Genomic DNA, 27,023 nt, shown 5'->3' with positions numbered 1-27,023 from the left:
AAAGATATAACATATTAGAGAAACAACTGTGCTAAAATATCTTCAGAATTTAGTTCCTAAAACAGACATTTCAAAAATTATAAACAGGATCTCTTCTAGACTCCTGTCCTTTTGATTTGAGACATCTTCCTCATATTAATAGCCTCCTGGTGAGATCACAAGCTGTACCAGTATCTTTTAATGGCTCTTCCTTCAGAGTCCTTTAACAGTGAGCACTCCCTTGATCGCCGATCACCACTTACCCCAAGCACAGCGCCTCATATATGGTTCCTTCTAAAATATTATGTACATTTTACAGATGACGACACTGAGGCTTGAGAAGCTGAGTAACTTGCCCAAAGTCATACTCTAAGTGAAAGCTCGAGTCAGAAAAGTAGGTCTGCTTTATTTACTTCAAAGCGTAAGTGCTCTTATGTGTGGTAGTCCTTGCTTCTGCCCAGCTACTTTACTCTAAAATACTATTCTTATCATTCTTTATGGTTAAAAAGAATTAGTAGTCATTTGGATAAGTGAATTCCCCCAAAAAATGCTTCCCTAAAAATTCAACTCCTATAAAATACCTTATCATTTATTCGACAAAGATTTACTAAAGATTACCTTATACCAGGCATTAATTATGATTAAAAAAAAAAAAAAAAGGAATACAGTCCACACTCTAGAGCCGCACTCCCAGCAATGACAGAAATACTGTGTATCCGCACTGTCCAATACAGTAAGCCACCAGCCATATACGGCCACTGAGCACTAGAAATGTGGCTAGCAAAACGGCGGAACTAGATTTATTTTATAAAATTTGAATTAATTTAAATTTAAGTAGCCACTTAAAAAAAAAAAAAAAGGAATACAGTCCACACTCTAGAGCCGCACTCCCAGCAATGACAGAAATACTGTGTATCCGCACTGTCCAATACAGTAAGCCACCAGCCATATACGGCCACTGAGCACTAGAAATGTGGCTAGCAAAACGGCGGAACTAGATTTATTTTATAAAATTTGAATTAATTTAAATTTAAGTAGCCACTTATGGCTATATAGGGCTAGCACAGCTCTAGAGGGGTAAGGAGAGACATGTTTAAGAATAATAGTGATACACTGTGAAAGGTACTATAATATCCTATGCTGGAAACAAAATACCGAGTTTCACTTTTTTGCCTGTAAAACTCACTGGGCAATTGATCACAGATTTGTGAAATCTCTACCAACTATTATTTAAATCTTTTTTTTAGATAGCTTATTTATGTTTGTCTTTTTTTCTGGAATTAGATGATAAACTCAAGCACAAGAACAGTGTCCTGTACTTCCCTGTAGTGCTATCCATCCACCCATCACTAACTGAATTCGGACAGCTGCCCCGCAGAACTCTACTCTTCCGTAAACTCATAATTTGCTGTTTACTATGGCTTCAGTATACTGTCCTTCAAATTTAAGAAATATGATGAGACGTCACCCTAAGTTAACTACACTGTTATCCAAGTATAACTAAGGCAGCTTTGCCTCCAGTTTGACACTATTTTGGGATGAAAAAATGTTTCCTACATCACAGTTACAACATATAGTAATGATAAAGCATTAACAATTATGATAGAGCATTAACAATACACATATTTAAAAACAGTAGAAAAGAACATATACAAAGAAAAAAGCTGTCCATAGACCATCCACTACTTTCAAAGGATAATAATGGTAATAATGTGTAAGAAGATACGTTAAGTCAGGCAGCAATATGAAAATTTATTACTCTTGACCGAAGTTAGACGTAATCAAAAGCTCCATTTGTCTAGTGATATTTAGACTTTAGAGCTACCCATTCACAAATTTTTAAAAAAAGTTTTATTATAGAAATCTTTAGGGAAACATAACTCTTACTGCTAGTATGCCGTTCTGAACTCTAAACTCCATTTTCCCCACTGCAACAACTGTTGTATGATGTGATTTTGAGTAACTCGAGCTATATTTTGATGGCAACTATATAGAATTAGAGCAGTACACACTATGATACCACGAGGAAGCACTTAAAATTAAATCTAGATGTTAGTATTTATTACTGTACAGAGAGAACTTGTCCTTTAACAGTAATACTTTAAAGAGATATGGTGTGAGAAATAACTTCATATTTTAAGTTAGAAGTTAGTCTACATTAATCACTTAAAATGATTATATGGTATAATCAGCCCAAAGATTACATGGCATATATATATAATGGAGTACACTCCATTTACATAACACTAGATTCTTCTAGCAGTTACTAACAAATAAAAATCCATCTCAACTGTAAAGTAAGTTTCATTCTGCATTGCTAGGTAAGTAAAACTCCTAGGCCACATTCACTGAGATCACATTTAGCTTTTTTATCTACAACCAGAAAGTAATATAGTCTATGTGCACTTCCTGCTACAAAGAAACTGGATCTATTTACTTTTTTAAAAACATTCACTTTGGGTACTAAAAATACTCACCAGAGGGGGAACAATGATATAAAAATTTCGAAGATGTATATTCTTTGGCCTTCGAAATTCTGGAGCAAAAACATCTACAAGCATTTTGAAATACTCTGTGCCTTCAGCAGAATTTCGTGTGTGATCACTGAGGACTGAATCCAAATGCCTAAAATAAAAAACATTATTTACCCAGTTCTTTTCTCAAAAGAAGGTACGGCTGACTGTCTACCTATCTATCTGTCTCTCTATTTGAGAGAGACAAAGAGAGAGCACGTGCACATGTGTGTGAGGGTGGGGAGGTGGGAAGTGGGACAGAGGGATAGAGAGAATCTTAAGCAGGCTCCAAGCCCAGCATGGAGCTTGACGTACGGCTCGATCTCATAACCCTGAGATCATGACCTGAGCCGAAATCAAGAGTCAGACCAACTGTGCCACCCAGACGCCCGAAGCCTCCTGATTCTTGATTTCGGCTCAGGTCATGATATCTCAGGGCTGTGAGACTGAGCCACCACCTCAGGCTCCATGCTCAGCAGGGAGTCTGCTTGAGATTCTCTTCCTCTCCCTCTGCTCTTCCCCCGCCTACGCGCACGCACATGCGTGTGCACGCTTTCTCTTTCTCTCTCAAATAAATAAATCTTAAAAAAAAAGAGAGAGAGAGAGACATTTAACTGAGTGACCCAGGCACCCCAAGGAGGTATGGCTTTTTAAATCTTTTATCACCTTAGATGAGAGTACTCAAAAGTATAAAACATTATAAGACTTTTTTTTTTTAAGATTTTATTTATTTATTCGACAGAGATAGAGACAGCCAGCGAGAGAGGGAACACAAGCAGGGGGAGTGGGAGAGGAAGAAGCAGGCTCATAGTGGAGGAGCCTGATGTGGGGCTCAATCCCATAATGCCGGGATCATGCCCTGAGCCGAAGGCAGACGCTTAACCGCTGTGCCACCCAGGCGCCCCCATTATAAGACATTTCTAAGTCAATTTCCTTGGAGTTCAGAATGAACTCCTTTTCGTATGAAAAAAACAGCTGATCACTATTGCTTAATTAACTTAGTGCCTAAAATAAAATATGCCAGGCATCTTAGAACTTAAATAGTTTTGTATTTCTTCTTCCCACAGTAAGTCCTATAGAATTCCATTTCACTGTAAATAAATTCCTCTTCGTTTTAACTGTCTTCACTAATGCTTCTCCTGTACCTCCCTACCTCAGCTGCAACCTGGCTCCTTTTCAAGAACTTAGCTTCCCACTTAGTGTTCAGAAACATTAGCTGCTATTTCTCCTTCACACATCATTTATACCTACCACCACTCTCAAATTATTATTCCCCCACCACTAAAAAAGGCAGGAATCTCTCCTTTGAGACTCATGTGATCCCACTATATTCACTACCTAACTACTCCTTCCTGAAAGCAGGCATCTACTAACCTTTTAAACCACTGCCCCACGTTTATTTATTTCAGACTACGATATGTATTTTCGTTCTCCATCATTCTGGAAGACTTCATTGCCCATTTAGATAATGGATTATCATAATCCCACAACTTTTTGACTTCACCCGCCATGAATTTTCCTTCACTTGATGTCAGTCATCCACTCCTTTCTGAATCTGGACCTTGCTATTAGCACACAACTCTACCCTACAGCTCTTAAAAGACAATAATATTCCACCTCCCTGACCTCCTGGAACTGCTTCAAAGATATTTTTAAAAGGTCATCAATTGGGGTGCCTGGGTGGCTTAGTTGGTTAAGCGGTTGCCTTCGGCTTAGGTCATGACCTCAGGGTCCTGGTATCGAGCCCCACAATGGGCTCCTTGCTCAGTGGGGAGTCTGCTTTTCCCCCTCTTCCTCTCCCCCAGCTGTGCATGCTCTCTCTCTCTCACAAATAAAATCTTAAAAAAGAAAAAGTCATCAATTTTTAAATGAATGACATCATTTAATAAGAGGTAACAGTCTGATTTTCTCCTTTGACATACAAGCCACAAACTAATCACTGCAGGGCACAGGACTTTAAATATATTATTAACTGTAGGTGGCTTCTTTAATTTGGCAACAACTAAGCTATCTAAAAGACTACTGAAAGCAAATCTTGTGTTGGGGCCTTATTCTCATAAATATGCACACACATTTTCCATTTCTTTTTCGTTTAAAAAAAATTTTAGGCCTACTGAAAAGTTAAAATATAGTATACTGGACACCTGTTTACCCCTCACCTAGATTCACCATTTAACATCTGCCACGTTTCTTTTCTTTTTCCCAAAACATTTCAAGTTGGCAGATCTCATGTCACTAAGCCCACAAATGCTTTAATATGCATCTGTTAAGAACCAAGACATCTAGGGGCGCCTGGGTGGCTTAGTTGTTAAGCGTCTGCCTTCGGCTCAGGGCGTGAACCCGGTGTTCTGGGATTGAGCCCCACATCAGGCTCCTCCGCTTGGAGCCTGCTTCTTCCTCTCCCACTCCCCCTGCCTCTGTTCCCTCTCTCACTGGCTGTCCCTCTCTCTGTCAAATAAATAAATAAAATCTTTAAAAAGAAAAAAAAAAACCGAACCAAAACATCTTCTTACAAAGCTACAATATATCATTACACCCCAAGATAAAATACAGTATTATCTGATATATATAAACTCCATTTCCCCCATTATCCCCCAAATGTTCTTTTTTCCCCTTATCTAAGATATGATTAAGGATTACCCACTGCATTTGGTTGTCAGGTCTCTTTAGTTTCCTAATCTAGAAGAGTCTCTTTGCCTTTTTTATCTTTTATGACATGTGACACTTTTTGAGTCTAGGCCAGCTGTTTCATAGAACTCTGAATGTCTCAGATGGTTTCCTCATAATAAATTCAGAGTACACCTTTCTGGCAAGAACACAACATGGGTACTTGCCATTACATTGCATCAGGAGGCCCCGTAATATCAGTGTGTCAACTGGTGATGCTATGTTTGATAACTTGGCAGAATACATCAATCTCTCTAAAGATAGTTTTCCCTTTTGTGATTATTAAGCAATCTGTGGGATAATCTTCTGATAGTGAGTGAATGCTCTGTTCTCCAAAACTGTTTTATTGATGATTTCTGCCTGGTTTCAAGCATTATAGTGGTGGTTGCAAAACAGTGATTTCTCCGTAGATCTTCTCATCTCCTCTGTATCTATTAGCTGGCATTCTTCTGGAACTTTCCCTCTGCCCTCACCTTTCTTATCATCACTAGGGCTCATGATTTTTTTTTTTATTCGATGTATTATAATCAATTTCTACCATTCTTTTTATTAATTAATTTATTTTTTGAGAGCGAGAGAGCATGCAAGCACACAAGTGGGGGAGGGGGAAAGGAGGAGAGAGAATCTTGAGCAGGCTCCCCACTGAGCTCGGAGCCTGACACGGGGCTTGATCCCACAACCCTAAGATCATAACCTGAGCCAAAATCAAGAGTGAGACACTCAACTGACTAAGCCACCCAGGCACCCCTACCATTATTCTTTTTGAGATTCAAATTGTCTCCACTTTGCCCAGAGGTACCCCTTCATGCCTGAGTCAAAAAACTGTTACAATTATTAATAACAAAATGTACAGTTTTCTAAATAATTTAACAATTCTACATGCCTCTCTCAAGTTTTAAATTGTGTTCCAAATTCGCCACTTAGTCTGTAGGTGTACACTGTCCAATAAGATAGCCATCAGTTATTTAAATTTAAATGAAATAAAATTTTAAACTCAGTTCCCTCATCCCATTAGCCCTACTTCAAGTGTTCAACAGTTGTATGTGGCCGTGGCTACTGGACCGGACAATGTGACTCTAGATTACATGAAATGAAGGACTGGTATTCTAGAACTGTGTTGGCAAACAAATATAAAAAAGTTAAACAGGTGAAATGAATTTTATTAATGACATATTTGGCATTCTTTTTATACTAAATCCTCAAAATTAGTTATATACTTTATGCTTTAGCACATTTCAGTGTGGACTAGTCACATTTCAGGTGCTCAACAGCCACAGTGGCTAGGGAATACTACATTAGCATGTTCCAGAAGTTCCTTTTTAGTGAAGTTGGAAAAAATCTCAGAATACTGTAGTCTTAAAAAAATTATAGCTCATAAACTGAGATTGTAACTTGTATAATAAAAACATAAAAACGTAAGTGTAAACATTACCTTCTAGTCTTCCCTTTATTTATTTATTTTTAAAGATTTTATTTATTTATTTTGACAGAGAGAGAGACAGCCAGCGAGAGAGGGAACACAAGCAGGGGGAGCGGGAGAGGAAGAAGCAGGCTCCTAGCGGAGGAGCCTGATATGGGGCTCGATCCCAGAACGCCGGGATCACGCCCTGAGCCGAAGGCAGACGCTTAATGACTGAGCCACTCAGGCGCCCCTAATCTTCCCTTTAAAATGTTTTTCTTAGAAACATACACTTTTTAAATCTCCAAAATTAGATTACCTTGCTGCCTTTAATGTTTCTTCTGCAAGACCTTCTTCTTTTACTAGTTCTTCAAAATTTACAATATCTTCAAGATCAGGCACAAATCTAAGAATTTGGGAAATAATTTTATTAAGTTAAATAAGCACAACTGACATAGATATGAAAGTGATATTGCAAGACTCTAAATTTTTCAACTATATATTTGGAAATAACTTTGCATTTCAGTTATATTATTAATATAACCAATTTAATTCCAAAATTGACTTTTAGATATGAATAATCAAATTTTAATACTTAAAGTCATGTAATCTTTAGAACCATTCACAAACTGTACTGATAAGTTAACTACAACGTTAAGAGAAATACAGATTTTCAAAGATCTGCTGTAGGTCTTAAAAGTCAAGAAAAAAAAACCAAACCAGAATTAATGGTTTTCTTCCATATTTTATCTCAAAATATATCAATAAGAAAAAACTTCTCTACAATATCATGTACGATAAAGATAAATTTAAATGACATAAATTTTTAAATGGCATAAGCAAGGTAAAAATGATGTTTGCATTCATACCTAATGGCATTGCTGCTACAGTGAAGTCCACCAGATCTTATCATCCGTATATAGCCCATAGCATTACCTTAAAAATGACACACAGGCACACACACAAATCAGATATTTATACAAATAATTCTAAACTCTAACAATCAGGAATATGGTCATATATAGCAAATTACAAATTTCACCACTCTTAAGCACCAAAGGATTCTTTTCTGTTTTACTTTAGTTCTTGCTCCATAAAAGTAAAACTTACATATTTGTGTGCCTAAAATATAAATATATTATACACAGCTATATCAAAAAATAAATGTGACTGACATTTGAGAAATGAATTCATTAAATGCGGACTACATTTTTAAAAAACAAACATTTTAAAATTACTGTGTCAGTAATTTCTTATCACACTGAGTGCCTCCCTCTCTCTTTCCTCCCCTCACCACCCCCATACACGCAACTGGAAATGATATCAAGAAATCTTTACTTGACACCTCCAAGTTATATCTCCAGCCTGGACTACTCCTCCAGGTGTTTTAATCCAATGCATATGCCTACATGACTATATTTCCTATCTCAGAAACAGACATGTCCATCCTTTCAACTGCTCAGGCAAAATGTCTTGAGGTCATCTCTGACTCCTTTCTTTCTTTCATACTGCGTATCTAATCAATGGGTAAATTATAATGGCTCTACCTTCAGAATGTAGCCAGAATCCCACCACTTTTCACATTCACAGCTATGACCTTAGTCCAACCACCACATCGCTAGCCCACACCTCTGCGATATGCAAAGACCTCCTGATCTCCCTCCTTCCACCTTCAGCATCCTGCTTCCCAATCTTTTATCTACATAGCAGCAGTGCTGGTGGTTCTTTTCAAACTAAGTTGGGACATATCCTTCCTCTTCTGAAATCTCTACAGTGGCTTTCCATCTCAGTAAAATCCAAATCTCTTATATGGTCAACAAAGCCCTGTGTGATCTTGTCCCTTGCTGCTCTTCTGATATTCTGATACTCAGGACTTTACTAACTCCTCCATTCCGGCCACTATTTCCCAAAAATGCTAAACAGACTCTGGACTTTGGCACTTACTGTCGCCTCTCTCTGATACGCTCTTTCCCTGAATACGCACACGGCTTATTCCCTGATGTTATTTAGGTCCCTGTTCAAATGTCACCTCCTTAGAGCTTTCCCTGAACATCACCGAACAGCACTGCCCAGAACCATTACATCTTACTCAGCACCTAACACTGACGTATTCTGTATCTTTTTGTCTCTCCCCTAACTGGCACGCAAAACCCATGACACAGCTTCTATTCTCATTGCTCCATCCCTAGAGCCAACATATGCTGGCACGTAGTAGGAATTCAATAATACAGTTGACCCTTGAACAATATACGAGTTAGGGGCGCTGAAGTCCCCAATACCCACATAGTTGAAAATCTGCATATAACTTTTGATTCCCCCAAAACTTAACTACTAATAGCCTACTATTAACTGGAAGCTTTAATTAATGACATAGTCAATTAACATTTTTGTATGCTATGTGTATTATATACTGTGCTCTTACCACAAAGCCAGAGAAAAGAAAATGTTATTAAGAAAATCATAAGAGAAAACACATTTACAGTACTGTACTGTATTCATCCCAAAAAATCTGCATATAAATGGACTTGCACAATTCAAACACATGTTGTTCAAGAGTCAACTGTACAGCTCAAATGAAGTGAAATTAGTTGAGAGAAAGAACAGACAAAAAAGCAAGAAGCAGTTAATATTTCACAATCATTACAGTAATACATGCTTTAGATACACTATCTCACCTACTGTTTTTAACAACTCTCAAAGTACTACTGTATCTATTTTAGGCTTATCCCAATATGAGAGATGATGTTAAAATGTTTCCCTAATATGCATCTTAGAAAAATAAAATATCTGGTTTCATTGCTTTCCTACAACTGGCAGGCCAATATCTGGCAGATCGAAATGTGGTAGTGAGAAGCACAGTTAAGAGGAACCCTCTGAAGCCAGACTTCTTGGATTCAATGGACTCTGCCACATTTTAGCAAGAAGATCTAGGTCAGGTTATAAACTTTGTATCTCAGGCTCTTCATCTGTTTAATTAAGCTCTACAAGGCAGAGATTTTGTTTAGTGCCATATATATCACCAGCACCTAGAAACGTTTGTTGTCCTCAATAAATACTTGTACAATGAATGAGTAGTAATGCTCATGGCATTACATGGCAGTTTTATACACGTTAGAACATATAAAGCACTCAGAACAGCCTTGGCACATAGTAAATGCTCAATCAATGTTAGTGGTGGTGGTGATTATGTCAGCAGGCAGGTTATTAGACAAAAGGACTCTTTCTTTTGCTCCCAACTCTGAGATTTCTTACTCTTTTTCTCAATATATTTAAAAGACTCAAAAACACATTACTATGCTTTACAAGGAGATAGAGAATTTATATTTTCTAAGAAGAGAATAAAGAATAAAATCCTGGAACGAAGTGAAAAGGATAATATTCACCAAATGTTGAATGCATCCTGGTGGCAACTGAGGTAACGTTATTTTTATGTATTACACATACATTATGTATGTGTCTTTTGATGTATCCTGGGGAAAATGACTAGCACAACAAGCTCATAATTTAAGGATTATTTCATAAGACAAAATTATACCTTAAAAAGTATAAAAACATTAAATAAGTAACAGTGTAAGCAGTACTCACATGTGGAAAAAAACCTCTGACATCAGTATGTAAATAAATGAAGTTTTAAGTAACAATGCTTTAGAAAAACAGCTCTTCATCTGAGGTCCACGGACTCTAACTTGAAGCACCTGAACTCTGGTATAACAACATGGAAAACTACGTGTAGTATATGGTTCTGGGGGAAACCAATCCAGAGTTTTTATCCGATTCTCAAAAAGGGTTAATTAAGATCTATTGCTCTAGAAGTTTACAATCTATTATGATAGCAAATGTCTCTATGAAGAAAACTGTACTTCTGGGACAATACCTCATTATTAAATTTTTTAAAATAAAAAAACTATAAATGTAAAATTCTCAAAGTTCTTGTACTAATACATAATAGAAATGTCTAATATGTAAACCAACTAATTTATAAAACTTAAGCTAGTGTTCAGTGACTTCATTCCAGAACTAAATCTTTCCAATGTCTTCCCCACTAATAAATTTAAAGCCCCTTGAGAATGAAGGGTATCTCTATTCTCAGCATCTAGGAGAGTATCTGGTATAACAGATTCCTGGTAAATGTTTGATAAATGAATGAATCTCAGGAAGCATAATTTTACCAAACTGTAGTCAGTAAGAATTTACTAACTGCTTGGAGTCGACAACTGTGAAGAATATAAAACACCTTTGGACTTAAGATAAAAAGCCCAATTTCAGTCCAAGCACCATTATTTCTCTCTCTTTTTTCATCTTTAAGATGATGATTACATGTCTCTTACACAGGGTTTTTGTGAGGACATTACCAGAGATAATGTGTGTGTAAAGCTCAAATAAGTATAGTTTTGTTAATCTCTGATTATTAAATGTAGTTCTTACTTTTAAATATAATGTAACACGTTTCAGAAGACAAGTTCTACCTGTGAGGCAGGACAACTCAAGAAATTATATACAAATATGAAAGGATATATCACAGAAACTTATAATAGTCAATATTTCATCTTTAGTTAAACTTATTTGTAAGTGATGTAACTTATTTACTTATATTAATTAACTTTTCACATAAATTATTTTATACCTTTGCACGCACTTAGACTGTAACTTCAGGGAACCGCTTTTTTTTTTTTTAAGATTTTATTTATTTGACAGGAGAGAGAGAGAGAGAACACAAGCAGGGGGAGCAGCATGCAGAGGGACAGGGAGAAGCAGGCTCCCCGCTGAGCAAGGAGCCCCATTCAGGGCTCAATCCCAGGACCCTGGGATCATGACCTGAGCTGAAGGGAGACGCTTAACTGCCTGAGCCACCAAGGAGCCCCAGGGAACTAGTTTTTAAAGCCCAAAGCAATGCCATGAATAGGGTAAGTACCTAATAAATAGTTACCAGCTCACTACTATGAGCATGATATTTGAGATGAGTTAAATATATTTTTAATTTAATTGAAGAAGTTTTATTCGGTATATATTGGTCCACAGTCTAACAATTATTTCTGTACCAACAGTCTAATCATACTTGAAAAACTTCTGGTAAGAACATTACTCTAGTGGAATAAAATTGATCTCAGACACTCACATATTAAGTTATTTATTTGTATGAGATATTTAAGGAAAAAGATTCTTGGAATTTGTATTTTATTTCCCAACTCTTTTATAATAACTTACCAATCTGGCTGATGAGTTGCCTGAACTGATCAAGGTAGCTTTGTCCCTCTGGGGTAATTCCAAGTTTTCTGATGCCTCGATTGAATTTTTCTGCTCTTTCAAAAGGATACTAAAGAGATAATTTAAAGATTACCTTTATTAAAAGATCCCTAATGCCTATAAAATGCCTATAAAATCAACCATGCTAATACCACTTGCCTTTCTAATTTTGTATTTCCATTGTGCTTAAAAAAAAATCACTCAAATCTAACGACAAAAAATGTATAGCACAAAAACTACCAATGTTCACAGTTAATATAAATTTCTTTTTGCCACTAGCTAAGGAAAATAATTATTAAAGTCATCAAATTTAAGTTTCCTACCACCATTATTAGTCTCCCAACATCCAACTACTCTATTAGACAGACAAAGAAACCAATCCGTTCTACAGACATTTCTCCAGAGACGTCCGACCACGCTCTTGTGGGTGGAACAGGTATTACATATATAAACACACTTCTTCCCAAACAACACACATGAGCTGGGCTAAAATTTCTAGTTGCCATCACCAATACAAAATGACTTTTCAAGTCTTAGCTGATTAAAAGAATTAGGAAATTACTCATTTTATATTAATAACAAATGAACACAATTCTTATAAACAATGATAATTTCTCTGAATACTAGTAATTTGTTCTAATAAAAAAGAGATAAATTCTCTACTGATAACTATAATCTGTAATTTTATTAGTTATTTTACTAGAATGTAATATTTTACTGCTGTGACACTGATGAGAACTACCAACTAGTTTACTAGAGGGTTGCAATTAGGTAATGCTTAAGGGTAATTAAAATAGTTCCGTATGTGGCAAATCAAATATAAAACCCATCTAATAAGCATGTTGGTTCTCTATCTGCATGGCTACAAGCCTCTATACTAGTACCACTTAGATTTCTCTTTATTATTGGAAAACTCGGCCCAGAGGGTGAAGGAAACAGCATTCTTATAAATTATGGATGGAAACATCAATTGGTGCAGTGTTTTTAGAGTGTGTAGCAACATGTATCACAATTTTAAATATTCATATTATGTGCCCTAGAAATTTCTCTTCCAGCAATTCACTTTTCAGAATTTTAATGGTCTCCAAATACACAGAGATAAATATGTAAGAATGTTACCTGCAGCACTGTTGATAACACCAAAAAATCAGAAAAACCTAAATGTATGAGATATAAGTTATGGTGTACATCTCTACTATCAACTGTGACAAGAATGAGGCAGACCTATATGTAGAGAGCTGTGATAAGCATACTGTAAAATAACCTGTGTAGTATTACCCCATTTTTGTTAGGAAAAAAAGCAGTATATGTAGGTGTAAATAGGTATGTTTATCACACAGACACCCAGAAGCATCACATTGCAATGTTAACAGCAACTGCCTCCAAAGAATGGAACTGGGAGGAAGAGAAGTAAGGGAAATCGTTTCGTTTATGCACTCTATATTGTTTAAACGTTTCAAAGTAAGCATGATTTGTTTCTGCGTTATTTAAAATAAATAAAGAAAAAGTAACACCTGGCTACACTGATCCTTATACTACAGAGCCTACAGAGAATGCAAAGAGTAAGAAATTATAAGGGGAAATAGAAGAAACTTGGAGGCCAGATCTAGGAGACATTATTGTGAAAAATAATGAAAAAAATGAAAAACCCACTACAGAGTCTCATAATGAACTTTAGCATAAACATCTGCTATACGCTCAATGGCTGAATCAAACTACTTTAAAAAGAATACGTGAAAATACCTTATGATCATTTTGGTCTTTGACTTCCCTGAAAAACCGAATATCTTTAATCAATCGAGATTTGATATGTTCATCATACATAAATTGGCTGAATATATAGAACTTCTTTTTCAAAAATTGGTAGGTGAAATTAACCTATAAAATTAAAATACAAAAAATTGGGCAAAGTTAATATAAAAATTAATCTCCAATCCATGTGACTGAATAACAGTTATCTACAAACTCTAATATGAGTTTCCATAAAGTCTAATATTTACAAAGTCTAATTCACACTGGAAATAATAAATGAAGTTTTTTTATTGCCCAAGTTTACAGAACTTTCTATAAGCTCCCCTTAAATATTTTAACTACACAAAAGGGAAACAAAAAAAAGAAAAATATTCTAATAGAAGAGCTGTAGTGAGAATCCAAAAAACCAGACTCAACACTCTAGTTTTTAAGTCATAAACCACAATCAGAAGTTTCTGTTCCTCCATTTGCAAGAACTACTTATTACTAATCTACTACTACTATTAGGTAATGCTTAAGGGTAATTAAAATAGTTCTGTATATGGCAGGATATAAGAAACGTGGTGCCCTTTGAACTTTCCTGAAGGAAGACATTCAATTATTTACCCAGGAATATTCTGAGCACCTCTTATGTGCAAGGCATGGTCTACCTGCTCTCATGTTAGACCTGGTGGTTGTCATCATGAAGTCTATATTCTAGCAGGAGTGACAGACATTTTAAACAAGTATATGTTAAATAAATTATTAAATCTCAACTGCTATAATTCATACAATGAGAAGTGCCAGTGCTTTGAGAATAATAAAAGGCCCTGACCTAGACTCAGAAAACCCTGAAAAAGTTGAATGTGAGCTGAGATTAAACCCATAATAATGTAAGATTACTTCTGACCTAGAGATGGAAGCCCTGCCCTAATTTTCATCTCCCCCACCTTCAAAAACCACTGTTTTGGCAAATATATGCCATTTTTAACAGTCTTCTTTACCCAGTTTTAGAAATGGGTGCTTTCTTGTAACTTTTCCTGTGGCTTAAACACTGCTCTTTTTATTTAATTTTTTATTTAAATTCAATTAACATTAGCGTATATTAGTTTTAGAGGTAGAGTTCCGTGATTCATCAGTCTTATATAACACCCAGTGCTCATTACATCACGTGCCCTTCTTAATGTCCGTCACCCAGTTACCCCATCCCCCTACCTTCCTCCCCTCCAGCAGCCCTGTTTATTTCCTGTGATTAAGAGTCTCTTATGGCTTGTCTCCCTCTCTGAATTCATCTTGTTTCATTTTTCCCTCCCTTCCCCTATGATCCTCAAACACTGCTTTTTCTTGATCTCCGTACTAGTAGTCGTGTCAGTAGAAACAGTCTCTTCTTTATCCCTCCCACTCTTTTTTTTTTTTTTTAATGATTTTTTATTATATTATGTTAGTCACAGTACAGTACATCCCCGGTTTCCGATGTAAGGCTCAATGATTCATTAGTTCTGTATAACACCCAGTGCACCATGCAATACGTGCCCTCTTTACTACCCATCACCGGTCTATCCCATTCCCCCGCCCCCCTCCCCTCTGAAGTCCTCAGTTTGTTTCTCATAGTCCATAGTCTCTCATGTTTCATTCCCCCTTCTGATTACCCCCCCTTTCTTTATCCCTTTCTTCCCCTACTGATCATCCTAGTTCTTATGTTCCATAGATGAGAGAAATCATATGATAGTTGTCTTTCTCTGCTTGACTTATATCCCTCCCACTCTTAATAACCGGTAACTGCCAGCCTCTGATCTTGTCTCTTCTATATTCACTCAGTCATCACCAGACATCAAGAATGTACATTCACTAGTGTGATCAACTGATTAATGACTATATTCCGTGCTAGAGTCTAATCGAGAGCAGGAACTGTTTTTCTCACCATAGTGCCCAGCACAGTGCATCAGACAGGTAAAATACACACATAATTTTATCTACTACATGAATGAGTATCTGACAGATGAGGTCAAAGAAGAGTTTATTTATCCTGAAAAGTTCAGACATGACCTCTACCTGGATGACTCATTTTAAATTATACACTCTGTCTCATTTCTACATTGGTACCACTAAAACAGAACTCCAATCACATCTCCCATCAGGTCAAATACTTTAGTGGCTCCTTCACCAAATAGTAAAATGATCCCTATTTGATTTCCAATTACATAACTCCTCCCTATTCCCTCACTTTCAAACATGCTTAATAATATTTTACTATTTAAGCATTCATATTCTTCATTAAGGAGAAATTAAGTGTACCCTGAAAACCATGTAAATTCAAAGACTGCTCTTGTCCACAGAAGAAAAAATAGCATACAAATTCAAGTGATTCCGTCAAGTGATGGAATGCCCACTTCTAAGATTCAAAATATTTTTGGTAAATTTCTTTTATGGATATCAAATAATTACTAGGTCCCCCCCAAAAAAGAGCACGACTGATGTTAAATACAATGCTATCGATGATTTGCTTGCAAAAGCAACTTTCAAAGAATATCAGACAATCCACACAGATACATATATTTATACCAATGTGCTCAAATCTCCAATGCTGTTTATAACGATGATCCTGAGATGGTAAGATATTCAAAAATGCCTTTTTGTATCACAGGGCTTCCATCACATCCAACACAGTTTTAGTGCCATTTTTTTTTAAGTTATTTTTAAGTAATCTCTAGCCAACATGGGGCTCAAACTCACAAGCCCAAGATCAAGAGTCGCATGCTCCACCAACTAATCCAGCCAGGTGCCCCCCAGACATTTTAATTACAGCAACCAGAAGAATGGAAATTCAGGTATAATACAAACAAGCAGTAGTGTATGTTTACCAGAATATTCTATGAGAAAACTATCTGCCAAACTACCAAATTAAACAGGAGTCTATTATCGACCCAAACCCCAAAAAAGGTTCTTACTGTTGTATTCATGATTCCCGTGCCATGTGTTCTAATCGAATTAGCAATATGTCGAATGTTAATAGTGTTCAAATGTTTGTTATTGCTTGTTCGTTCAATAAAAATCTGCAAAGAAACAAACTTATGCTAAGTAACAACACAATCCATAGCAAACACTGGTCAGTTATACAAAGAAAATTTTACAATCTATTTCATTAGAGATAATTTAATTGGAAAGTCATTCAAGAGATAATATAATCAAATCAAAGGAATGAAAAGATGATCTCTAAACAACTATCTTCTGCTTTACTTCACTAGTTTTCACAAATGAGAATCAATTCTTTGCCCCTCAGCCCTCCTACTATACATCCACCCACATTTAAAAAGAATTCTAAAACCTACTCACCTGATTGTTGAGATTATAGAGGTATCGAGACACAAATATATGAATATTTCTCATAATTTCCAAAACATCCAAGCCCTACAAAACAATCCACACAGTTCTATTATTATTGAAAACAGAATTGTATCAATATAGTGACTTACTACCGAAGTTTTTAAATTACTTTAAAAAACAACTATACAAAAGGAATGACCAAAGGCTAAGGAGCCTTCTAACTGCTACAATCAGGACTATCTCCTTGGGGAAACCTGGCTGTTTGTTATCGTATCCCTTTCGTAAAGACAAGAACAGTTATGTTTAAAATTTCATGACTCAATCATTTCCCCACCATTCTTGAGAATATTTCTGTTTGTCTTCCTAAAGATCTTCTGTATATGTTTTGCTAAATAAACTAATGGCCAGATTCTAAAAGGTAGTCAGGATATGTGGTGATATATATAAAATACATATATTTTTCAGGCACTGTGCAAGGTTCTTTATATGTAAGTCTCAAAAAAAAAAATGAGGTATTAGTCTTCTAAATTTCACAACTGAGGAAAATGAAGCTAAAGGAGTTCTCCAAGGTCAAACAGCTAGGAAGAGGCAGACCCCAGGAATTTTTAGAAAATCTAATTCCAAATCCTTATGCTTCTTTTAATTATACTAGACCACCTTTAACATATAAGTTACCTATGAAGAATCCCTCATTTTTCAGTTATTACTCTAATGCCTAATGGTATCATATAAATTGTCCCATAGTTTTTCTAACTGGGGCTCAAAGGACCATCACAATACCCATTAACGTTTTTATTATCGTTTTTCTCACATTTCAACCTAAAAATCTGTTTACTCACTTTTTCTCCTACTATGATATAAGTACATGAGCTGAAATTTTTTCTATTTATTTTTATATCCCAACACATAGTTCAGTGCCTAATATCTTTTCAGTAAAAACTAGATGTATAAATGAATGAAAGGATATACAAATTGATTCTGGAAATGCAGTAGGATGGAGGAAAAATGATGATCCTCAAATTTTAGAACTGAATAAATGTTTTTGGATAAATATTATTTCTGGTTTTTCTTAGAAAAAATACATGCAAATTAACAGAAAAAATAAACTTTCGTACTCATGAGATAATAGCATATTGTAAATTAGCTCACTGAATTAGAAAAGCTAAATGCTTCTAGGCACCATCATTTTAAGAATATATTTATAATCACATACATTTCACCATTTTTTCCTAAGACATTAAAGCTTATATGTTATATCTAGGTTTAAAATCCTTAGCTATGATCTTGACTAAACTTTTTACAATTCTGCACAAGTCACCTCACAATCCCAATGTTTCTGAAACACTGTATCTAAATCTATTCAGATTTCAGATGTTCAACAAAAGGCAGAGTGTAAACAGGAAGCCTGTCGTAAATTATTCATAAAGCAAATTAGCACCATCTAATTTTTTATTCTTGTCAAGTATAGTTTTTATAGCAAATATTTTCTTGAGATATAAACACATGCTAACATGGAACACATCAAAAACTAAGGATGTACTGTATGGTGTCTAACATAACATAGTAAAAAATAAAAAAAAAAAACAACACATGCTAAATAAAGTAAAAAGAAAAAAAAAAGACTGCTTAGAGAAACACTAACTGTCATGCTACAAACACACTATGCTAAAAACACTTAACACTATACCTGTTCCAAAGTCTGACTAGGAAGATGAGCCTCTGTCATAACCAATCCATAACGCTGGGTAGCTAAATTTCTCATTTCGCTGTAAGTGGCCCAGTCATGAAGAGCTACTGTTGTTAGATTGTAGAAGGTCTTGTCTAGGTAGTGAGTTACATAAGCTGCCAAAAAAACAAAAAACAAATAAAAAACTTTTTGATTCATGAAAAGTAGAAAAGAGAAATGAAACTTTGGGAAACTTGTCTTTGAACATTAAATCCCTTCCTTTAAAATAAAGTAACTAGGAAAATCAAAATGAAGAGACAAAAAGGAATTAAAGAATAAGAATAAATGGATAACACAAAAATACCCTCAAAGTATTGTTTTTGTTATTCTTTAATAGTTAAGGGCCAACAGATATAAATATGACTTTAAGAAGGAAAGCAAAACACTCACCTCGAATGTCAATGAAACGATTGAAAAATCGAATTGGATTCAAAGAGAAAAAAAGGGCCAGGTCTTTCATGCCAACTTTGAAAGGGTTTCGGTCATCCAGCTTTAAATGAGTGTGCACAGAAAGTCGCAGATCCTTCTCTATTTCCTTGCATAATTTGTCCAGTAAATGCTATTCACAAAATAATTGATATCTTAATTTTTCAAAATGATATTCCAATTGCATTGTTCCTCTAAGGCGCCTATGTTCTGACCATTAAGAGTTTTATAATCAGTGCAATGATGAAGAAATTTGTCAAACTGGTTTAAAAGTCTAAATAAGCTATGGTAAAATATTATTTTTACTGGCAAAGTGAAAATTACTTTGTTTTCCGTTTTATTTTTTCTTAAGATTTTTATTTTTAAGTAATCTCTACTCCAAATGTGGGGCTTGAACCCACAACCCCGAGATCAAGCTTCACACACTCCACGGACTGAGCCAGGCAGGCACTCCTGCTCCCCATTTTAAACCAATGATTTTTTTAGGACTCCTGGATGGCTTAGTCGAAAGCGTCTGCTTTTGGCTGTCATGATCCCTGGGTCCTGGGATGAAGTCCTACATCAGGTTCCTTGCTCAGTGGGGAGTCTGCTTCTCTATCCGCCTACAGCTCCCCCTGCTTGTGCTCTCTCTCTCTGACAAATGAAAAAAAATCTTTTAAAAAAATAAATTAAAAAAAAACAAGATGATTTTTTGACCAGGGAGCAGTTAGATAAATTCTAAGTTTTTATTTTCATTAATACTTAAAACCCTTGAAAAGAACTTCAAAAGCTAATGTCTGATCACTTCCTTATAAGGAACATGAATATATAATATAAAGTATAACATTTATGGAGACCAGTAACTAAGAAGGAAAGGTCCTGAGAATTAGAAAGAGAAGAAATTTTTTAAAGGCCTCCTTATAGGGGTGCCTGAGTGACTCAGTCAGTTGGGCATCTGACTCTTGATTTTGGCTTGGGTCGTGATCTTGGGGTTGTGGGATCAAGTGCCATGTTGGGCTCCATGCTCAGCAGGGAGTCTGCCTGGGATCCTTTCTCTCACTTTCCATCTGCCCCTCCCGCCTCATTCTCTAATAAATAAATAAAATCTTTAAAAAAAAAAAAGCCTCCTTATTACAATAACCATTTTTTTAAAAAATCACAAAATTCACAGCACTAAAGCTAATGAAATTTATCATTTTTTCTGGTCTACCATAAAGTTCTAAATACTGGTCAGACACGTACGTTATTTTTAAGTAAAAATAGTTAATAAAAGAAATTATATAAAATTTTTCACAATTTTATCAAACCTGAATATCATTTATATTGTGAAGCTTATCATTTGTAATCTCTCCCTCCATATAACATGAAAATTTAAAGATATCACTGTTTATAATATGCATTCCATTAAAACAGAAGGTATATACTACACTGCATTTGAATTACTTGTTACACAAATTTTTTAAATTTAGAAAATTTAAATAAACAAAATTTTAGTCAGTGATGCTCCAAATAATTCAGTAAAATATAAGTAGTTAAGTTGCAATAACTGCATTAGCAGCACTCAATTTTCAAACCAATTTTGCATTTGCATTCTTCTAATAAACAGAACTTTAAATTCGAATCTGTTTACTAAAGTGAAAAAATTTTCCAAATTTCTAGTCTGAATTTCTACATAAAAATTGGGAATTAGGGGTGCCTAGGTGGCTCGGTCAGGTGAGTATCGACTCTTGATTTTGGCTCTGGTGGCGATCTCAGGGTCTTGAGATTGAACCCCGCCTTGGGCTCTGCACTCAGCGCAGAGTCTGCTTGTCCCTCTCCATCCCCCTGCTTGTGCTCTCTCTCTCAAATAAATACATAAAAAATCCTTTTTTAAAAATTAGGAATTAAAAGGCCAATTTAGCAAAATAGTGATACTATAACTAAAAAGAAATCCTTTGTTCTAGACAGTGATCCATAAATAATAATTTATGTCATGACTTATATATAAAATGAATATATAATATAAATGAAAGCCTGCTTCAATCCATAAAGTTTTTCCAAACATTGAAAAACTTAAAACATGTATTTGGAATGCAATCTCGAATATGATGTTACCTCATTCAAAATTTCCATAACTTCTTTGTCATAGCAATCCAGAAGTATCTCATAAGACTCTAAATGCCTTGCATGCATCATGGCAGGTACACAGTCCCGTAAAGCACTGAACATGTACTAAGAAGAAAATTAGAATGTTCATGAATTTAGAAAAACCAGAGTTATAATTAAGAAATATCACAAAGGGAAAAAAAAAAAAAAAGGAGTATCACAAAGGTTAATTATCTATCTTTAAAGACAAAATCTCAATCTGAAGGGTTTTTTTACACGTCTGTCTTACTTTCCTAAATAAGAGCCAGATTTTATTCTCTAAAGCAAATACTTTAAATCAAAAAAAAATTCACATTCACTTATGCTTTCTTGTCTTGAGCATTCAAATACTTATTTCCATAGGGAAACAGATCTGAATAACATATACCTTGCTGAAGAGTAAATGTCAGACTATTGTGACATAAACTAAAAGCAAGTGAAATGAGAATGATCAGGAGTATGAGTAAAAAAGTTAATTCATTAACATTAATATCAAATTTAACTAGACTAAATGCTTATTAAATATGCACAGCATTGTAAAAACATTAGCAATTTTTAAATGATTTATTAAGTCAAATGAATGTATATAAAACTAATTAGAATGGTTTGTATGGCAACTAAAAATGATGGATTATTTTTTACATTATTCTTCACTTACATGTAATCTGGCTGCATCAACGGCATTTTCATATACATCATCTAAATAAATTGGGAAGACAGCTCGATGCCAGTATAAAAAACAACAGTCACATTGTGTTTGGACTCTACAATGTAAAGTAGTAGTTAGTGGTAGCAAAACTGAAGTACCCCCCCACCCCAAAAATAACGAAAAGAACAACATTCTATACCATAATGGTAAGAGTTCAGTCTTACCCATTTTTTATTCCCTATATCACATCACCCAAAATTAGTACAGAAAAGCCACAAAATAAATATTTTTCAGATTGAACAAGGATAACAAAACACTCCAATTATGTCAGAATTATATGCTTTAGTTCTAAAACATACTTGAAAAACGATATATATAACTTTTAAATAGTTACAATTTTCAATATTATTTGGTATGAGTGAACTTACAGTATTTGTACCATATGCACCATTTTACCGGACTCAAAGTTGAAAAGCAGAACCTTTTTAAAAATTGTGACCAAAAAAAAAAAACAAACAACACACACACACACACACAAAACCCCAAAACAAAACCAAAAACCCAGTTACACTTAACCTGTCTATAATCTCGGCCAAGTGACTATTTCACACCATTCTGTAGCAATAAAATGATTATCTTATAGTGAAGAAGGCTATTTCTTCCAAAGATAGAAAGCTAAATGCTACGAACTACAAAAGTCTCAGCTTCTCAGAACAAAAACAATAAGTTTTAAATGAGTTAAAACATTAAGTTTCAGGGGCGCCTGGGTGGCACAGCGGTTAAGTGTCTGCCTTCGGCTCAGGGCGTGATCCCGGCGTTCTGGGATCGAGCCCCACATCAGGCTCCTCCGCTATGAGCCTGCTTCTTCCTCTCCCACTCCCCCTGCTTGTGTTCCCTCTCTCGCTGGCTGTCTCTCTCTCTGTCAAATAAATAAATAAAATCTTAAAAAAAAAAAATAAAACATTAAGTTTCAAACATTACGCATTAAACAAAAACTGTGCTGTAACCTTAATTCACCTGGGAATCAAAATTCAGAAGACCCATTTTCCCTTCAAAAAACGTATTGCTTCCTCAATAAAAAGAAAATAATAAAGTCATGAGGGGCTTCCAAAAACTAATTCATTTGAGTGAATTCCAACTCACGTATCAAAATAAAATTACAGAATGTGACACGTGACATGAATCTCTAAGTCTCTCACAAACAGATGAAACCTTGTTATAAAGCAGCAATTTTAAAAGTCCACTAGGCTAGTGGACAATCACAGAAATCACAATATGTATCAGGGTCTAGCAGATGCTCTAGGGGTAGCAGGACATGTTCTCATGGGCGTTCTTCCAGAAGCCACTTCCTTACTGCAAAACTAAAGAAATACGATCCCTAGTCACAGTCTCATTTTGGTCAGGCTAAAGGAGTGACAAGGAGGAACTAATGGTCTATCTAGGTTATATTTCTTCCCTTGCTATGCTAAATAAAAAACCAATGTTTCTATTAGCCTTATCTTTTGAGTAGCATTACATATCCCTACTTACCTTTCTCTAAGCTCACTGATAAGATCCAGCTTTTTCATGACTACTTGCAGTGGAAAGAGTTCTTCATCTTTAAATGTTTTCTTTCAGAAAGGGGAAAGAATGACAGAGAAGTTGCAAAATAAGGACAGATTTCTTAGGTCAATCACAAGGGAACTGTGAAATTTCTGATCTCATTTTCCCTCCGTACTTAATAGCAATACACTTACCATTTGTGTGCCGACACTTAGCGCCAAAGAAACAATAAGTCGTCGTTGCCTTGTGCTTGGTCCATTTAGAGTGTTTTCAGCCAAAACTAAGGCAGAGAGCACATCAAGACGCTGTTCGCTGTATTTTTTGTCAGAAATTACTCTTTTCTAAAAGATAAAAGGAGAGAACAAGAAATAACAGCTTTATTTTTGAATCAATAACAAAAGACCAGAAGAAAAACTTCAGGGTAATCTTTGCCGTGATTCAGTTGAAGAGAGCTTAGACAAATGCTTTCCCTGTTCAGCTTTTTCTGATGTTATGTGCTTTACTTCTAGAACATTACCATTTAATGTTGTCAGGGACAGCAAACGTTTTAAGCATCTTCTTAAATTTCCATATTAGGCTTTTTGAGAGGCAGTTCAAGATAACAGCGGAGCACACATTCTAAAATTTCTATATTAATTTAATAAGGAAATTATTTCTTTAAAGAAGAGGCGTATTTTAAAACTACACACACTGTCATTTTTTAAAAAAGATTTTATTTATTTGTTTGAGAGAGAGAATAAGAGAACACAAACAGGGTGAGTAGCAGAGGGAGAGGGAGAAGCAGACTCCCCACTGAAGCCTGATGCAGGGCTCAGTCCCAGGACCCTAGGATCATGACTGAGCCAAAGGCAGACACTTAACAGACTGAGCCACCCAGGTGCCCCCACAATCTCATTTTTTAATAGAGGACTGTTAATGTAGTCCATGCTGCAAGTTCAGAGTTAAGACAACCCTGATCGCTTTAAGTAACAATCATAAAATACCATGGAGAAAAAGGGCCAAGAATTATTATGTTTGAAGGTATGGAGTAAACAGACTAAACAAAAAAAACACATATAAAACAACAGAAGAGCAAACTAAAAAGATAAAAATGATTCTGAATACATAATAAACTTCATACCTTGGCCACAGAAATAGAATTAAGAGCCTGATGTTGAAGGTGCTGTGTTATATGTGAGACCGAATCAGCCACAACCATGCTTCTTCTGTAGAACATATGCTCTATTGCCTAAAAAGAACCACAAGTAATGTTGTGAAAATCAACTTAAAACTTTTAGGCAAATTATAGAATATCTTGAAGACCTTGGGTTAGGTAAGGAATTTGTAAATGAGATCCAAAAGCACTGTGATATAGAGTAAGATTGGCAAATTCAACTACATTAAAATTTAAGAATTTCTGTTCATCGAAAGCCACTATTAAAAAAATAAAAAGGCAAGCCAAAGTATGAGAAAATACTTGCCACACACAAGGGTTTAGTCCTCAGAATAAATGACTGAATGGAATATTTTTAATGGCAAATAATTTAATAGAAAACTGAACAAAAGAACTGATTTTTCACAAAAGAAAACAGTTAAAACACTTGAAAAAGACCCCATCGTCAATAATCAGGGAAATAAACACTACGAATAAAATCATTCACCTCCTACCAAAAATTTGCCTCCCACCAAAAGAAAAAAAGCCAGATAATATCAATGTTGGCCAGTTAGGGAACCACGGGAAGTCTAGTCCATCGGGGAGGTATGTAAACTGACTGACAGAACAACTATAGGAAATAATCTGGCATCCTCTTGAAAAGCTGAACACGTACACAACACACAACCCAGCAATCCACCAGTAGACACGTCATGTCTCAGAAAAACTCTTGCGCAACTACACCAAGAAACATATGCAAGAACGGCAACTTTATTTATAATAGCAACAACTGGAAAACCACCCAAAGGTCTAAGGAAAACTACACAGGAAAGCTACACAGCAATGAAAATGAATGAAGGACAGCTACTCATCCCAACATGTTCAAATACAAAATTCTGAGTTTAAAAAAAAAGCAAGTCAAAATATATGAAGTATTACTTCATTAATGTAAACTTCAAGAACATATATAACTAAACAATGAATGGTTTATAGATTCATCCATATCTGGTAAACTAAAAAGAAAACGAGGAAATGGTAAGAATAAAATTCAAGACAATGGTTTCCTCTAAGGGAGAGGGATGAAATGTAATCAGAATGGGATAGCACAGGGGGTTTGAGAAAATACTGATATCTCTTAAACGGGATGGTGTGTTTTTAAGTGTCTATGATTTTTTAAAATTATGTGTATTAAATATATATGCATAAATACATATATATACACATTTCTGTATTTATAATTCATAAATATGGGAGACATATCTAGAAAAATGTTATGGCTAATGTCAGAGAAATTACTGTCTGTGCTCTCTTCTAGGATTTTTATGGTTTCAGGTCTCATATTTAGGTCTTTAATCCAGTTTGACTTTATTTTTGTGTATGGCATCAGAAAGTGGTCCAGTTTCATTCTTTACATGTAGCTGTCCAGTTTTCCCAGCACCATTTATTAAAGAGACTGTTTCCCCACTGTATATTCTTGCCTCTTTCATCATAACTGACCATATAATTGGGGGTTTATTTCTGGAGTCCCCATTTGGTTCCACTGATCTATGTGTCAATTTTTGTGCCAGGTCATACTCTTTTATAATTCAGACAACATGCTTAAAACTTCCACGAGTAAAACTTTACTAATACTTAAGCTAACCTTTTCATTTTCCTTATTCTCTCTCTCACTACATGCTAATTATTAATAAAGTTTAAATATATGGGCCATTCATAAAGTTACTCAGAAATTTCTTTCAATGGCTAGTTTCTTTGGCCAAAAGAGAAACAAGTACACTTCCCCACAATTTTTTATTCTCATAATCAAGAAGTCAAATATTACAAGACCACCTTAATTTAAGCACAGGTCGATTCTCAATTATAATGGCAAGTAAAATAATTTTAAACCTACCTTGAGAAGTTCAACAAGCCTGCATAATGCCTTAACTGAGGTTTTGGTCATTGGCTTTTGCATCGACATGTAGAGATTCATTGTGGTTTTTATAATGGTACTAATACTGTATGCATATAAGAAGCCCTATAAAAAAATAAAACACTGATTATAATCACAAGAAAAAGTTTCATTTCTTCAACATTTCATTCTCTATGTAACAATTATTACTCAACTTCCCAATAACTATTGTTTGTAAACTTCATTTTACAGTCAGCTCTTGAGATTTTTAAATACTTTTCCTCATACAATATACACATGATGGTGAAGTTTCAAAGCAAACCTTAAAAGTGTATTTAACCTATTACATACCATAAGTTTAGTACTGTTGAAACTATGGTATATAATCACAGTTAAAGAATCTTCCCATTAAAAAATCAAACCCTTCAGAGAAATGATCTGAATGTCAGGAAGATATCTATTCATCCTATCTTACCTGCCAGACAAGAGTATAAAGACTCCTATCTGTTGCAGACAAAAGCTAAGGACTCCAAGGAACTAGGAATTGAAAAATGAGAAGGAGAAGGAAAGCTACTCTCTGGCAAATACACATATCGAAAGGTATTTCTTACTTCCAAGCCAATACCCCCTTTCCTTTTCACCAAGGCCAATCACCACTACCCATCTGCTACCATGTCCCCTGCCTATGTTGATGCTA

At 35.2% G+C, this 27,023-nt stretch overlaps 1 protein-coding gene across 3 annotated transcripts in view; it reads right to left on the bottom strand.

Moving 5' to 3' along the window:
- The window catches only part of WASHC4 (WASH complex subunit 4), a 58,074-nt gene that overhangs the window by 5,600 nt on the left and 25,451 nt on the right, over window positions 1-27,023 (bottom strand). For 2 of the 3 annotated variants that reach the window (XM_040637410.1, XM_040637411.1), the window contains exons 15-29: window positions 26,327-26,452; window positions 24,424-24,531; window positions 23,498-23,644; window positions 23,292-23,371; window positions 21,771-21,876; window positions 21,083-21,199; window positions 18,974-19,142; window positions 18,545-18,699; window positions 16,867-16,941; window positions 16,482-16,586; window positions 13,546-13,680; window positions 11,764-11,872; window positions 7,428-7,494; window positions 6,878-6,964; window positions 2,457-2,604 (exon numbers count right to left, since the gene is read on the bottom strand). In XM_040637410.1, the coding sequence (XP_040493344.1) occupies window positions 2,457-2,604; window positions 6,878-6,964; window positions 7,428-7,494; window positions 11,764-11,872; window positions 13,546-13,680; window positions 16,482-16,586; window positions 16,867-16,941; window positions 18,545-18,699; window positions 18,974-19,142; window positions 21,083-21,199; window positions 21,771-21,876; window positions 23,292-23,371; window positions 23,498-23,644; window positions 24,424-24,531; window positions 26,327-26,452 (1,734 nt within the window). The remainder of the gene's footprint in view (window positions 1-2,456; window positions 2,605-6,877; window positions 6,965-7,427; window positions 7,495-11,763; window positions 11,873-13,545; window positions 13,681-16,481; window positions 16,587-16,866; window positions 16,942-18,544; window positions 18,700-18,973; window positions 19,143-21,082; window positions 21,200-21,770; window positions 21,877-23,291; window positions 23,372-23,497; window positions 23,645-24,423; window positions 24,532-26,326; window positions 26,453-27,023) is intronic. The other variant, XM_040637412.1, reaches the window with a different exon arrangement.

The sequence above is a fragment of the Ursus maritimus genome, unplaced genomic scaffold (assembly GCF_017311325.1).
Source record: "Ursus maritimus isolate PB19 unplaced genomic scaffold, ASM1731132v1 scaffold_21, whole genome shotgun sequence".
Taxonomy (NCBI): Eukaryota; Metazoa; Chordata; class Mammalia; order Carnivora; family Ursidae; genus Ursus; species Ursus maritimus.
The sequence above is the reverse complement of the archived record's forward strand: the minus strand, read 5'-3'. Positions and strand labels throughout refer to the sequence as shown.